Below are 16,132 nucleotides of genomic sequence, written 5' to 3' on the forward strand. Positions count from 1 at the left end.
CAGTTGCGATTCTTGCAGCATCAAATGGCTATGGCAGCAGCAGCGGCACAAGCAGCTCACCTGCAGCAGCAACAGCATTCAGGCAGCCACTCAAAAAGTAAAAGGAAAAGAGGCACATCAGCCCCTTCACAGTCCTGAGACTTGCTCCCCCCCCACCCCCAGTACAAAACTCTTTCAGAGGGGATTGTTTTTTCTTTTTTCTTTTTTTTTTTCCAATTTATAAAGGAGAAAGCTTAAAATCAAATCAGTGTTTTATAACACTGGTGGGAAAACAAACTTTGACATTAACACTGAAATAAATTAACTGGTTTTTTGGAAGCCAACCCTCCAGAACTTGGAGATTTCACCTATAAAGCAGCTACTCTGGTTTCCTTAAGTCACTTAATTTTTTAACAGAATGTTGTATTTTTTACCACTCAGCAGCACTGTATATAGTATAAGGCTGAAAAACATTTTAGAAAAAATGAACTTTGTAAATGTAGTACTGGTATTTGTTTATTTAGTATGAAAGGTTTGTGAACACTGTAACAAATACAATTTTTACAAATCCATTTTCAAAAAGATCTTCTGTTCACTTGGGCTTAATACTGTTTATTACTTTGTCTATCAGCTTCTTTACTTCTCTCTGTCTTGTAATTGCTCTGGTGATACAGTCCTGAAGCTTGGCTCCTGTGAGAGGACTTCCACCTAAAAATTAAAGGAAACAAGTATTTTCTACTAATACTTCAGTTATGTATCTCTAAATATATTTTCCAAATGAGCATATTAAGTAATACAGTAATTCTCATGACCAGCAACTTCCACCTGGGGAACACACGGCAAAGAAAACAGAAACAAACGAGGTATAACAGGAGACATGCTCAAAATCTGCTCTGTGCTGTATGTAGTTCAGGCTGCAACTTGTTGAACTTCAGGCATGCCACCTTTTTGAAACGGAATTTCAAGAGCAAGTCATTTAATAAGTTCTCAAGTTGACAGTGTTCTCATGAAGCGCCCACATTTTACAACAAAAAGCAGGTATCTAACATCTAGGTCAAGAAAAGGTTATTGTCTCCACAAGCTCTTGTGTAATGAACTTGGAAGTACCTGGTTTGTGGACAGAACAGAGTCTGTCTTCTTCATCAGTTACAACAGTCACTGTTCCAGTTGCTAAGTCTTCTTCTTCAGCATTTGGATCAACAATGAGCAGTGTACTTGTGGAAAAAAAGACATATGCAGAGGTTTCAGTGTGTTATCGCAAAATACACATAACATTAATTTTTACTGGAGTCTTTTACAAAATATTATTAGGTGGATTTAGTGCTCAGGGTTATCTCTTTTCTTACCAAAATGCACTGATTTAAAAAAAAAAAAAAAACACCAAAAAATGTGGAAGATTCCGCATATTCATGTGCATGCATCTTACAATACCAGCTGCTGAAAGTACAGCTTTATGCCAAAGTTTCATAGATTTGTGACACCCAATTTTATGAAAATGCCATTAAACTGCCACTTGCAGTCACGTATTTTGTGGTTACCAAGACAATGGTGTTGGGTTTAGGTGTAGGCTGCATTCATCTCTCCCAGACCTTAAGGCAAAATTCATTTCCAATGGTAAATTCACCAGAGTAGTTCTCAGTTTCTTGTTAGAAAACTTTTAATGCCAGACTAGGAACAGTCATAACTGGATTTACTGGGTTCCTTAAGGCAGCCAAAATAAGCTGTCACACGTAACAGGATGCACACTATTGAGAGAGACTAAATATTGTTATTTTGAACCATTTAAGTTAAAAATAGGGCAAACCAATGAGGGGAGGGGGAAAGAGGATCTAATCTACAAGCCAACTTTGCACAAGAAAATCTTGACCTTGGAGCTGAAATTTAAAGTGTCACTAACAGTTTCACATTGCCATTTAATAGTAATGATGTAATTACAACATAAGTCCTTCTCTGCCCTACTCAGAAATATTACTATATTGGTTCTATCCACGTGCACTGTGCAGCATCAGCTATTTGCATGATGTGTAGAGGGACCTGGCACGCATGGAGAGTTTAAAGCATCAGATTCATTATCTATGCAGCAGTTGCTGCTGCAGGAGCCAGTGCTGGAGTTGCACAGTGCCCTGCACCAGCAATCCTCACCCATGGCCACATGTCCAGCAACCCAGGAGTTTCACTGATTCAAGGAGGGCTTTTACACAGAAGAAAAATGTCTCTGGAAGCCAGACTATGCAAAACACATTCTGTAGAAGGCTGTGTCAACAGATGTACAAAAAACTAATAAATTAAAAGAAGCCCAGAACACACAAACCACAAACCACAGGCACACATAAACACACCCACCCTCAATATTTAGCTTTAGGAGCTTAAGGGAGACTTGGGTAACTTGCTTAATGCAACAGTTGGTTTCAGTGAAGGGACAAAGCCCAACAGCCACTGAAAGCTTTCTTCCAAAGGCGGTATTTTTTTTCTATTGGCAAGTATGTGTGTGATTTGTGTGCAAATAATACCCTGCTGACAAGATCTGCTGTGCTAGCTAAACTCGCACTTCCAGTTTACATCACACTTCAGACCCACAAAAACTGGTATTAAAGCAATTAACAGAAGCACTCTGAAGTACTGATCACTTTCTGCTTTGATTCGTTTTGGTAATTACTTGGTCAACATTTGAGTTCAGTGCTCCCTGTCCCCATCTCCTATGTGAATGAAAGAGCCTATTAATCATTTCTGCATATACAGATTAATGTGCTATAGGCCCCCCCAAAGTCTCTAAACATACCTAAATCTTCAATCAGACTCATAGCACAGTGAGCACTATCTCATTTGTCATTTTTTATCTTTCAAATGGATGCCACCACAAATCCCTGCATTTCTTGTAAATGGCAGCAGAACAATACTTAACACATCTGGACTAATGAAAAGCCACTAAACAATTTCAGGTAAGGAGTCAAGTTATTAGATACAGTTATTTTGAAGTCTTATGATCAGATTCTTGATCTACATGAAAAATGTCTTAAGAGTGTTGGTCAGACTTCATCTTGGGTAATTATGTTTTCAGCTATCCAAAGGCTCTGTTGTTCTTACCAGACTATTACTTCCTCTGTTAACCAAGTCATTGATATATATTGTTCAAGAACTACTATCTTGTATATCAGTTATTTATATAGGCTTCTAAAACATTAGTTCTTCCTTCTCACATACTGCAAAAACAAAAGTGTATCTTTTAGGTTGGGAACAAGTTTTGTGTTAAGGAAGAATTTGGACAGACTTTGTTTTGTCATACTGCATAATTGTTCATATTACTGAACTACAGAGCAGTTAACAAGAGAGGCTGTGAATTTCAGATCAAGTGAAACAGCACTGCCCAAGGCTGTATGCACTTCACTAGCAGAAGAGCATAAACATAATCGGTAGCATCCTCTGTCTTTCACTTCTTTTCCATAGTGGTGTTCATAAGTACAAAACGATTATGAACTTACTCATCAAATACAGCAAATGATGTGGCAACCGGATGCTTTCTGATCATCAAAGGATTCTTCTGTTTAAAATTAACTTCTGATAAACCAGTTTCTTCATTTATAGTAACTGATGGCAGTTGTACTGAAAAATGACAATGGTATAATATTAAACATTGTTGGATTTAGTAGGCCTAAAGATGTCCAAGGCTACTGAAATATCTAAGTTCTTCGAAGCCACTGAAAATTGATCAGAGTTCTGGCTACAGTACTGGTGTTCTGTACAAAAAAAATTACTGAATATGAGGAAATTATTTACCTTACAATTACCTGGCCAAGGAATTACTTGATTTTTCTACTCAAGGTAAAATTCTTCCTTGCACAGAAGTATCACTTGCTTCCAAAATGCCATACAACTACATAACTTTAGAGCCGTATTTAACCAAAAGTATTTTTTCCAAAAAAAAAAAAAGTCTACTGGACTATAGTCTCATCATTAGGAATACAGTCTCATCTCATGTGTTACATGTATCTGTAGAATCAGTGAATTTGATCTTCCAGTAACTCCCACTTTGAAAATAAGATCCATACAGTTTGGGGAGATGGAAATCAGGAGCAAAGCAGCTTTAAGAATTCAAAGGCAAGCAATTCACAGCTGGAAAAGGAGGCCTTGCTGAAAGCTCCCCTCTACTCTGCCTCCTACGTAAATTTATAAGCCACATACCTGTGAGCAATCAATCCACACACTGCATGCATGAAAACTTTTGTTTCAAACTGTATCACATTAAGTTAGGAGTACTCTGTTGTTGAGAGGGTATTTGTGTAAGCAAAGCCCCCAACAACATCTGCCAATACAAAACACATTAATGAGGTAAGAACCTGTTCCAGACATTACAGTTGTTTATGGCCACTGCTGAAAGATTCAGCTGTCTGACATGGAGGTACACAAGGCAGAGTAGCAGTCTTGCAAGAGAGCAGAGCAGCAATACACATACAAATGGCTCCTACTCGTCAGGTGTTACACATCTATGGCATCCATACCATCACTTCCACCTGGGAGTTGCATTTTAATAATTTAGCATTCAAATGACAGGAAACCAAGCAGTCTTAAGAAACTGACTCCACTACCTATTCATCATGACTCAAAACTAACACTTCTCCAAGCAATGCTAATTTGAGTGTGTCTCTTTCTCTAGAGAAGACTTACCATTTTTTAACGCTGCTAACAAAGCGAAGGCACTGGCATCCAGAAGGTTTCCATCATAGTCCATACATATAATATCACAGTATAGCACCCAAACAAGCTATCGAAAAAGGTTTGTACATGTGAGATGTTACAGCAGCTAAGCAAATGGTGCAAAATCTGAGAAAATGCTGGCCACATGACCAAAGCTACTTATTTCTATCATATAATTTTTACACTTCTGATGTAAGCCAAGCTATGAAAACTAAAAAGCAGCAACAACCCATAACTCCAAATATCTTAACATCTCAACACTAATCCTGTTAGTACATCTCTCTTCATTGTGAGATGCAACTTACCTTGCCATTTGCAATACATAGGTCTTCTTTCTCTATTATCTGTGAACTGAAATAAAACAAGAATGTAAACCAGGAAACAGAAAACTGTCTTGCTGAGTTCTTATGTTTTAAGTGCACTAAGATTGTGCTTACTTTTCAATCACATCTGCAATGAACTGGCTTGCTGCTTGAGCCTCTTCACCAGGTGGGCCAGAGCGAAACCTTGGTGAGCAGAGGGATGGCAGTTCTACATTTGGAACTAAGTAGCAAGAATCATTAGTCATAGGCTAAAGAAAGCAGGCAGTGGGATATCAAAACCAAGTAAGACTATACACACTCTTAATATCATTTTATGTCTTCAAATTAAAGGCAATTTTTCAATCAAGTCTTCCTACTTCTCTCAAAAATAAAGTTAGGCATGAATTTGTATTAAAGAACTTGCAGTACTCTGTACTCAGAAACTATACAGTCCACAGAGAAGCACACACTCCTAACTACCATCTTCTGTTTGCAATCCTGCTATGAATATGACCCCACACAAACGCTTCCTTGAGTGTTAAGCATTCTTAAACTGACCAAGAAACAACAGCATTTTCACACTACTGCCTGACTTTACATGTGCTTTTCATCAACTATTAAAACCTGATGCTTTAGACGTGAAGCAAAACCAGGCATAAACATTTACGAAAAAAAATGAGAACAAACACCTAAGCACAATCAAGCTTACTGAAAACAACATACTTCAGGGATGCCTTATAAAAAGGGAATTTGTCTAAGCTCTCAGTTCCCACATAATTACTGCATTTCAAAAGAACCTCCAAACAGGCATGAGGCTGTGCACTTGGGACTTTCACAGTTCTCCCACAAATAAAGAGGGTTTATGTCACCTTGCATGCCACAATCTTTTATAGATGAACTGCCTTCCCCCTTCTAGAATACATACTTCCTTCTGGTGCAGGTTTGTTTTCAGCCTGGCCTGGAATCAGCTGTAAGAAGGTAGCTGTAGATGGAAATTCCACAAGAAGAGCAGGGGGAATTCTGACATTTCTGAAGGACCACTGCTTATATGTCAAGTTGGAAACCGACTTTAAGTAACACAATTTTACCCAAATTCATTGTTCTTTTAAGAGGCTTGAAAAACTTACCAATATATCCCTTATTAGCAGAATCTTCTGTGGGTGTAGCAAGTTCCTAGAGAAACAAACAAACAAAACAAAAGATAAAACCTAAGAGCTGGATTTTGTACAAAAAGATTTTCCAGCTATTCTATAAAGAAATGGTCATTTTCTTGCCAGTTACCAATACAATGAGATTTACAAGAGCCACTTTTATCTGTCCCTGTCTGTATTTTTCCTATGGGAAAACTCAATACAGGGATATGTCGTCATTTGTCTCACAGGTCATGGCAGTCCAGCAGTAAAATTGAAGCTACAATATATTTAATAATCCAGCCAACTAACCACCAATGCACTTACTGATTGAGATTCAGTAACTGCTTAACTATAAAGCTTTTATCTAGAAATAAAAAAAAAGACTTAATTTTTGTATATATCTTTCCCCATACACAATATCCAGCACAAACCCACACATTCTCAGACTATACAGGTAGGATTAGACAATTCCATGTCTGAAAGCAACTCAGGTGAAAGACTCTAATGGTGTCTGACTGGTATACTATTGTAACACTACAGGAGATTCATTCCAAACACAAATGCACAAGTTCAGCTAACAGCTAAATTAAAACAAAAACCAACCGCTTTAACTCCACAAATCACTGTAGTATTTCCAAACTTCACCAGGGCAGAACCATCTGCAGTTGTAATTGAACCTGAAGAAAGAAAGCACTGTTAGATAACAATCTATTTTCCAGTTCAGAGGGCCTTAATTAACACCCACCTTCACAAAGTGTTTACTTTCCATCACTTTATACTAAGCACGGGCTAAGCAAAGTCTCAATGAATCCAGGGTGGGTACAGAATCTGTATTAAACAGTCAATCACACAGAAGGGTTGAGGCCGGAAGGGGTTGCTGGAGGCCACCTGGTCCAAGTGCTCTACTCGAGCAGGGCCACCTAGAGCTGGCTGCTTAGGAATTTATCCAGATGGCTTTTGAATATCTCCAAGGATGGAGGCTCCACAACCCTCAACAACCTGTGCCAGTGCTCAGTCACACTCACAGGAATTCATAGGCAACCTGTGTTTCAGTTTGTACTCATTGCCTTGTGTCCAATCACTGAGCACCACTGAATAGAGCCTGACACAGTCTTCTTTATGCACTCCCTTGAGGTATTTATACACATGGATAAGATCCCTCTGTGCCTTCTCTTTTCTAGGCTGAATAGTCCCAGCTCCCTCGGGTTCTCTTCATAGGAGAAATGATGCTCCAGTCCCTTCATCATCTTTGTGTGAGAATGGCAGGTAAGGTGCTGTCGTGCACCTTACTGCATAAGAGGTATCTTGCCTCTGCTCAAGACAGTTGACCATCAAGCTTAGAAAAAAAGCAGAGAATCACTGCCTCTTTTAGATGCTATCCTGTGCATCCATTTTGCACCAGTCAGTATATGCCTAAATATTGCCTTCACCACCTATATCACATGCTGCTGATCTCAGAAACAAGCTTCCATGACCATGAAAGATGTGCTGTGCACACCAGCCCAGAAACAGGACTGAATAACAATGCCCAAATCTATCACTGTATCATGCATTCGCTTTAATGCCTCTTGAAACTATAAATAAATATCCTTCCTCTCTTTTGTTCCAAAATGCAGGAACCAGGAAAAATCATCAGCAAGTCACAAAGGTCACTTCTAGAATCTGAGATTAGTAATACCTCCTCCATTATTATTATTCCAAATATGCACTTGCCTATATTGACAGTGGTTGTCCGGAATTCACCCAACTCTCGTCCATCAGGGCGACAGTTCTCTTTCTAAAAAAAAAAATACAAAGTTCAAATTAAAAACCATTTTATTTAATAACATACCAATATTTTTTCTATAGGAATTAATATAAAATTGTATCGTCTTTTTTAGCAGATACACACAGGTACAAAGATGCTAGGGAGATCTCCATCACATTCTAGCCAATTTTCATTAACTGACATGCAGTTTGTGCCTATGAGCCTGCAAAAAAAAAAAGCTATTTTTAAATTTATTAAGAAAACAAATACAATAGATTGATTGTCTCAAGGGTAAGTTCTACAGGCTAGATTCAGGGTTTCACTCAAGAATTGATACTGATACCTTAAAATGGGGGTTTCTGCCCATCTGCATTGTTCAGATTTTGTAGGCAATTCCTTCCCCCATCCACACCTAGTGCAGCTCTTAAAACTAATGTTAGGGTGAACTAAAGAAAAAAAACACACTAAAAACCAAACACCCTCCAAATAAACCCCAACGTTCAAATACTGTCGGTCAGAAGCTGTACAGTACCTGAACCTTATGTTAGAAGTTGCACCAATTCACCACCATGTTAGATATTAATTATCATTCATCACAATTTCAAGCTTCTCGAAAGAAAATACTTTTGGTTCAATTATGAGAACCAAAACTGACTGCTATAATACTGGACCCATTTCTAAGTAGATTAGTATTACCTTAGTAATGGATAGACTAACTTAATATAACAAGTCAGTGGGCTTCCTTCACAGTTACGGTGGGCATGGTTAGCAGCAATAGTCTCTACTATTTATTTTTAGTCACAACATATAAGAGCCTGGTCTAACATGATTTTGTACTAGACACAAACTGGCACCACCATCTTGGTCAAATTTAACTCGCATTCCTTTCAAGGCCAACAGAAACATTTACTCATAAACTTGAGCAGGGACACAACCTGCTGCCACAAAAATGTCACACACAGCGGGAAAAACACATTCTGAAGAGTAGGACCATTCTTCCCCTGCTCAGTATGATTTCTGGCTTTCCCTTATAGTTTTAAGTTTCTATACAGACAAATTAGAAAAGCAGAAGCAAGCAAGAAAAAAAAAGATTACAAGCAATTTATACATGCATATAGCATTTTACTCACCAAAAATCTTCTGTAATATTCCAACGGTTCCACTGTTCTAAAACAAACAGAAAGAGAAGTTCACATGCAAGCTCCCAAGCAGGCAAGAGTAAAAAAGATACACAAGCACTACCTACAATAACAAATAACTTAAAATCGAGATAACTCACAAAGCTGCTTTAAAATATGTTTACAGAGATGAGAAAACTCTAACCTGATCTAAGAAAAAGATGTAAGGAACCTGCCTGCACATATACCTAACAAAAAACTACTAGCTTTCACCTCAGTAATCTTGACTATTAGTTTTTATTCAAAAGGAGTGTTTATTGAGATAAAGATGTAGAATGTTTTTGAAGAAATGCAGGAAGGGTAATTTTATTACAGCAACTGAAATATCCACTAGTTCAAGGACTGCATTCAGATCTATAAAATGGTTTCAGTCTTGAAATGTTATGGTTTTTCTTAGAATCTAAGAAAATCTATAACTGTGAAATATGCTTCATATTTGTACATGTCATTGAGAAACAATGTTTACCATTAATTATATACTACTAACAGCATTTATGTATTAGTATTTTAAGCAGCAAACATTAAAGTAAAAAAAAAATCCAAACTCATAAAAGTATCAGTATTTCAACAAAACCTCAGCTTTGTTAAAATAAGCAATTAAGAGGGGAAAACAAAACAAAACAAAACAAAAAACAATCAAAAACCCCAACAATTTCTCCAAATGTAAACCAACATATGTAAGTATTATAACTCATGACAGCAACTATGAATTAACCCCTATAGGTTTCTCACATGTCCTGTACACTGGCTTTTATCCCAAACACATGGCCTGACCTCTTCCAGTTCACATAAAAGCACTTGCTAAACCCTGGTTAACACATTTACGCCATAAATCTGAAAGAAGCAAGGACACTGGCTGGCCAGAGAAGCTGTGGCTGCCCCATCTCTCGCAGTGTTCAAGGCCAGGTTGGACGGGGCTTGGAACAACCTGACCTAGTAGAGGGTGTCCCTGCCCGTGTCAGGGCGTTGGAACTGGATGAGCTTTAAGGTCCCTTTCAACCCAAACCTGCCTGTGATTCCATCATACATACATACACACACACACACACACACACACACACGATCCTGTTTCCGCCCCTACCTACGGCTACCTCTTCAGCTCGCCCGGCCCCGGCCGCCTCAGCTCCGCGCCGCTCCCCGCCAGACGCGCCTTCGCCCGGCCACATCGCCCCGGCACGAGAGGTCTCAAGCGCAGCCACCAGCCATGCGCCCCGCGCACGGCCGTGAAGAGCCGGGCTCCCAAAGGGGAGCTCCACGGGAGCCCCCGGCATCCGCCGGCGGCTCCGGGCGGTGGCCTGCTTCCATGGCGACACCACGGCAGCGGGAACCCGCATCGGAGTGAAACGGTAAGTGAGAACACACCCGGAGCCCCCCTCCCCTCCACCGAAGGCACTGGACTGCGGCGGGGCCGGGACGAAGGCCCCGCCGGTCGCCAAAACAACACGATCCCAGCCCCCGGGAACCAGCCCCACACCTACTTGAAAGCCTCCGCCATGACTGCGCCGCTGCCGCCCCGGAGGTGGCGCCCCCGTGTGACCGACCGGAAGCCCCTCCCGGCGGCGTGTCGGCGGTGGTGACGGGCTCCTGCCGCTAGGGGGCGCCGACTACCTCAGAGCCGGCCGCGGGTAGAGCGGCCGCTCTGGGCACCGGCGCGGTGTTCGCTTCCGCGTCGCTGTCGCTGTGGCGGTGCGGTGGGGTGGTGCCTGTGGCTCGGCGCCGCTTTCCTCAGCGGCGATGCAGCTGCCGCTGCCCCCGTCCCTGCCCGCAGCTGCAGCCGTGCTGGCCCTGGCGCTGCCGGGCCTAGCCGCCTTTCTCCTGGTGCTGGTGAGAACCGGGCCCCGGTCGTCGCGGTGCCGGGCGGGCGCGGTACGTGGGGCCGCACTGCCGCCGCAGCGGTGCGGGGTATGGGCGCTGCCGCCTCGGGCCTGCCGGGGGGCTCTGCGGCCTGCAGCCGAACTGGAGCCTCCGGGACTGGCCCGAGCTGGGCGGTAGGTCCCGGTTTGTGCAGCCGCTGGAGGGGCTGTGCTTGTGCGCGGTGTTCTGTGGGGAGCGTGTTTTCGCAAGGCGTTGGGTGAAACGCCTCGAAAACGAGCTAAAAGTGGAGCGTTTCATTCTGACAGCGCGCCTTGTCAAATGTTCCCGTGATGCTCTTACAGAGTGGCCACTTGCTGGGAGTCCTGTACGCTTCCGAGTGACGGAAATACCGTACGAGTGCGAGAAGTTTGACACGTGGAGAGTGATGCTCCACTCACTGCCTGCCAACAGTACCGTGTATACGGTGTTCCCAAGTACTTCTACTCCCAAAGACCAAGTTCTACAGGTTTATTTTAGCTATGCATAAAGTTGACCGGAGCCTCAGTTTTGCAAGCACTGGTCCTGAGTAGTGCCATTGATTTTGGTGGCTCTGTGCAGGATCAGAGGCAGTACCAGTTTGTGTGGTAGAGATTACTCAGGGAAGGGGCAGCAGGGCTTGGGTCCCCACTTCGGAGATATCTACATGCTTTGCAGTTAAAAACAGTAACAAGCCAATTATGCTGGCAGTTGTCAGAGTGGGTGAAATGGTGTCATGAAATGGCCTGAGAAGGTTTTGGTCCTGTGTGATTTGATCAGTGGATGAAGGACTACACCTTTAACCCACCTCATTACTGGAGTATAGTTGGTTGCCCCTTGCAGCGCATTCAACAGTTAGGTAAACCTTTAATAGAATGCTCAATTATTTTTTCTCATTTCTTTTTGTCTTGCATCACAGATTTGTATGATTGCTCATGTAACTGCCAGAAAAATGCCAACCTTTCACCGACATGAAAAAGAGAAATTCTTTGTAAATGCTGACGGCAGGAAAGAATCTGTGCCAAGTATACATGATCCCCCTACCAGGGAGCTCTCTGTTGTTGTGCCTTCGTACAATGAGGAAGACCGATGTAAGATTTTTCTTGTTTTGTGAAAATCTATCTGTTGTTGCTTTAATAGCACAGAGGTCAGTTTATGTTAGCAGTAGATTCCCACAGGCCAGATTATGTATCTAATTTGCACACAGTTTCTAGAAAACAGTCTAAGTACATTGAATCTCAAAATTAAGACACTGTGTAACTTGATTTCTGCTGCTAAAAATAGCATGGGGCATTTTTAAGGAGCCTCTTTATTCTAATGAAGTCCAGCAGAATTTCTGCTCACTGCCTATGTAAATGCTGTAAGGCTAGTAATAGAGAAAGACTTTTAAAAATTGGTTTGGGAGCTTTCCATTCTGTGTGCAACAGCTGCAGCTCAAACGAGCAGGAAAAAGAGGATGATCTCACAGGTCTCTGACTTGGCCATATATGTGAGTGTCTGATACTAAAAAGCAAAGGCTTTCAGATGCAATAGAAATAATCAAGCTTTAAAGCTTTACATGGGGTTTATGTGGCAGCAAATGTTGTCATTCATTTTCTTGGTGAGTGAAAATACTGAGCTGTTTGGGATCCCGTGAAGAGAGATGTTGATGAAGTGTATCTGGACATAAGGTAGGTGTGGCCCTTTCTCAAGTCTGATGCATTCCTCAGTTCTGGTTCTTGTACACCTGTTTTCAGTAAGCAGGGTCTTAATGTGATTTTCATTTGGTTGTCCTTCTCTTTGGTGATGGAATAATAACCTGAAATGTGCTCAGGAATGAACCTGCAGTACAACAGCAGCTGTAAGGTTGAATGCCTTTCTGAACTGCAAATGCATCAGCTGCAAAAGTAGTAGCTATTCATTGGCTGAAGCATCAGGGCCAGCAGCCTTAGTAAGAGAAAGCGTGTTAGTGGCTAGTGTTAGGAATTTCTCTTGTTGGTTAAATAGATAAAGTCAGTGCTGATTCGTAGGGTTAGTCATGGACAATAATTATTTTTGTTCCTTTAGTATTGTGTCGATACATATTTTAAAATGTAAAGTTCTTCAGAAGAAATCTTTTTATCGTGTCTTACATGTGTGATTCTCTTCAGTGTTCTTTTTGCATTCAGACAGGAGGAGACTTAAGAGTTACAGGTGCTAAGCTTGTTTACTGAAGGTAGTGTTTTATTCAAGAGGGCATTTGCTCAGGTTTGCTCTGTGGTTATTTTCAGCTTGCTTTTGCAGATGCTTTTGGTGCTTTGCCTGTTATGATTTCCTAACCTAACCTGACCTCCTCCACCTTTTCTCTAGTACCTCTTATGATGGATGAAGCCTTGGATTATCTAGAAAAAAGACAGGTATTTTCATTTTGCATTAAAAGTTTATTATTTTTATATGCATCATGTATAATATGTCAGTGATCTATTCATGTTGTTATTTTGGTGTACATTAAAACACTTATTTAGCTGCTTAGAAGCAATGTTTCTGACTCTTATCAGTTATTTTTAAATTGAATGCTGGTAAGTTTTTAAATTAAATAAAAATTTAATATACTACTACATGAGGAAGAGTCTTTGTATTTGTGATATCTCTCCAAGATAGAAATTAAGTTTTAACCGTACAGTTAGCTTCCTAAACTAAATACTGGTTTGTTCCAGAAAGTTTCTTAAGCATTTGTTCTTGGGTAAGAAGCCCATCCTGAAAGTCTGAGGATTTTGTTTTGTCTGGGTTTTCTTAAGATTGCTGCTGTTACGAGCTTTCATCTTTTAAAACTAATTTGATTTTTTAGTTCTAGATCATAGCTGAAGAAAACTATGAAAAGCTGATGTAATGGATCACGCATCACATATGGCAAAAGTCTTTAATTATGCCATCTTAACAAATTTACATTATTGTATTAGTGTCTGCTGGCAACCATGAATGAGTTAAAAACTGATAGGGAAAACAGAATGCTGATGTTTGAAAGACCTACTACCTACTTCAGGAATTGGATGAAATGCATTATTTCTGGCTTTATTTTTAAGAAACGAGATCCTTCATTCACGTATGAAGTAATAGTGGTGGATGATGGTAGTAAAGATGAAACTACAAAGGTAAGAAAAAGAAGTGTCTCACCAATCAAAGGTGCGGATTTCTGTACCTATTTGTGGAATATAGCAATGTTTTGCATTTATATTTCATTACTTGAAGTAGCTACCTATTAAAATTCATGTTTCTGATTACTTTGTCATTGTCTTGTATGCATTGTGGATGTCACATACAAACATGCATTCTCATATAATTATTTTGCAAATACTACTGTTCTTGTTTGGCATCTGTGACAGCCATTTCCTGCAACTGAGATTCTAAAAATCCTTATCTTCAGGAAATTTCTCATGAAATATTCTAAACGTGCATAGCGATGTGAATGTGAACTTGAGGAAGCTAAAAAGCCTTTTTAAATCACTGTTCTGTACTGTGGCAGAATAGCTGGAATGTTGTGTAGCTCTTTATCCTACCCTTCATGGCATTATTAATCTAAAAATCCCCATGCTACTGGTAGGGTTTTCGAAACAGTTCTGCATTGGGGGGTTGGACTAGATGATCTTTTTAGGTCCCTTCCAACCCTTGGGATTCTGTGATTCTGTGATTCTGTGATTCTTCTGCTCGTTTGGTATATGTCACTGGAAAAAAAGGCTGGCCATCTTGAGGATTTTTTTACTACTGCTTAGAAGATGTTTTAGTTAGCTGCTGAAATTAATGCTGCTTTCTCTTTTACTTCCCTTAAGCTTGTCCACTAATGATTGCTTGTATACATATTTTTGAATGCTTTGCGTTCTTTCTGAATTACCTGAGAACACTATGGCCATAGGCTTCTGGACTTACAAGGACTTGAGATAATCTTTAGAAAATAATAGAAAAAAACTCATGCTTTCTCTTCTCCACGACATGGAACAAAATGTACACATTCCTGCAGTGTGAATGGGATTGTAGGTCACTCTGAATTTTTGTTTAAAACCACAGATAGCAGCAAGACAAGTGAAAAATAGGTAGCAGTAGGAGAAAATTATTTTTCTTTTATTAACTATTGGTGTTGATATAAAAGGTCTGTAATAGTATGATATAAACTACATTAGTATTGAGGTTTTTGGACTTGGTGAATGGGGTTTAGAATTACTTGGGGTGATACCCTGTTCTTACTGAACATGATTAGCTTCTTCACTCTTCGTGTTGACTCTGAACTGGTTTTTATTTTCCCAAACAGACTCCAGCAAACACTAGCAATGTATTTGCCTGAAATGGTTATAGCTCCGTGATATTAATTATTTCTTTAAAAAGGGTGAGCAAATGTAAACTTCTATCTTGATTTCTGGTTTTGTTTTATGCTGGTTTTTGTGTGTCTTATCAGGTTGCAATGAAGTACTGCAAGAAATACGGAAGCGACAAAGTGCGAGTGCTTACTTTGGTAAAAAATCGAGGGAAAGGAGGAGCAGTCAGGATGGTAATAGAAGCTTTCATCTCCTTCTCTGTCTGAACTACCTGTGCCCAAATATGCAGCAGCTAGAGCTGTGTTGATGAACGTTTTGAACTCCATGCATTAACAAAGTTATTATCAGAAAAACTGAGTATGGGTTCTATAAATGAAGGCAAAAGTTCTTTTTATAATAATTGGAAACAGTATTTTCTTGACAGGAAGATCAATAACAGCTTTTTTTTTTTTTTTTTTACATGAGAGTTCAAAAGGAAAAAAAAATAAAGATAGATTTGAATTTTACGTTCCTGCTAGTTCCACTTAGAAATAGGATTGCCTTTAAAAAAAGTAACCAAACAAACAAGTAACCTTTTACATATTAAAGTAAAGCTTTAGTAGAAAAAATACAGCTATATTTGTAAACATTGATTTCCACATCATGCATGCCTGTGGTTTTAAAAATGGCTAACAAACAAACAAACAATCTCATGCAGCAAAGTTTTTTGTTCACTGGAGCCCACTGGTATCACCTGCATTTAGTAGTAAAACCAGCACCATTTATGTTTTCACATACTAATTTTCACATACATTTTATTATAAAATCATCATGTTATAAAAATGAAATAGCTGTTTCACATTTAGAAGGAATATTTTTTTTCCTAAGATGAATGACATCTAATTTTTATGAAAAATTGTTGTGTCATTTATGGGTTGTCAGTGACTATCTTTTAAGCTCTATCCTTAATAAGTCAATTTAAATTATTTTTTTATTAAACACATTTATTAACTATAGCAAATGAAGA

At 39.8% G+C, this 16,132-nt stretch overlaps 3 protein-coding genes across 15 annotated transcripts in view; 2 read left to right on the plus strand and 1 right to left on the minus strand.

The window, feature by feature from the left end:
* The window catches only part of SUPT20H (SPT20 homolog, SAGA complex component), a 33,242-nt gene extending 32,691 nt beyond the window's left edge, over positions 1-551 (plus strand). For 8 of the 10 annotated variants that reach the window (XM_065678363.1, XM_065678362.1, XM_065678368.1 and 5 more), the window contains one exon: positions 1-551. In XM_065678363.1, coding sequence (XP_065534435.1) covers positions 1-101 — 101 coding nt within the window. In that variant the 3' untranslated portion in view covers positions 102-551. The other 2 variants (XM_065678366.1, XM_065678373.1) reach the window with 1 other exon arrangement.
* On the minus strand, positions 478-10,804 carry EXOSC8 (exosome component 8). Its single transcript, XM_065678380.1, has 11 exons — positions 10,510-10,804; positions 8,984-9,020; positions 7,820-7,883; positions 6,710-6,783; positions 6,101-6,146; positions 5,109-5,214; positions 4,977-5,022; positions 4,642-4,738; positions 3,459-3,579; positions 1,087-1,193; positions 478-687 (listed from the first exon to the last, which is right to left on the minus strand). The coding sequence occupies exons 1-11, from the start codon at positions 10,524-10,526 to the stop codon at positions 572-574; spliced, it is 831 nt and encodes a 276-aa protein (XP_065534452.1). The 5' UTR covers positions 10,527-10,804; the 3' UTR covers positions 478-571.
* ALG5 (ALG5 dolichyl-phosphate beta-glucosyltransferase) overlaps positions 10,619-16,132 on the plus strand; it is a 24,350-nt gene continuing 18,836 nt past the window's right edge. Inside the window, exons 1-5 of one of the 4 annotated variants that reach the window (XM_065678377.1) lie at positions 10,619-10,897; positions 11,781-11,952; positions 13,190-13,236; positions 13,903-13,971; positions 15,267-15,359. In XM_065678377.1, the coding sequence (XP_065534449.1) occupies positions 10,766-10,897; positions 11,781-11,952; positions 13,190-13,236; positions 13,903-13,971; positions 15,267-15,359 (513 nt within the window). In that variant the 5' untranslated portion in view covers positions 10,619-10,765. Of the gene's footprint in view, positions 10,898-10,928; positions 11,352-11,780; positions 11,953-13,189; positions 13,237-13,902; positions 13,972-15,266; positions 15,360-16,132 lie in introns of those variants that run through there. The other 3 variants (XM_065678374.1, XM_065678375.1, XM_065678376.1) reach the window with 3 other exon arrangements.

The sequence above is a fragment of the Lathamus discolor genome, chromosome 4 (assembly GCF_037157495.1).
Source record: "Lathamus discolor isolate bLatDis1 chromosome 4, bLatDis1.hap1, whole genome shotgun sequence".
In the NCBI taxonomy this organism is placed as follows: domain Eukaryota; kingdom Metazoa; phylum Chordata; class Aves; order Psittaciformes; family Psittacidae; genus Lathamus; species Lathamus discolor.

Bases quoted from the DNA above. Each gene is read 5' to 3' on its own strand.
- EXOSC8 (XM_065678380.1), bottom strand. The intron at 6,784-7,819 runs GCAAGTGCATAT...TTCTTTCTTCAG, and splicing joins GACAACCACTGTCAATATAG to GTTCAATTACAACTGCAGAT. The intron at 5,023-5,108 runs GTAAGCACAATC...GTTTTATTTCAG, and splicing joins ATTGCAGATGTGATTGAAAA to TTCACAGATAATAGAGAAAG.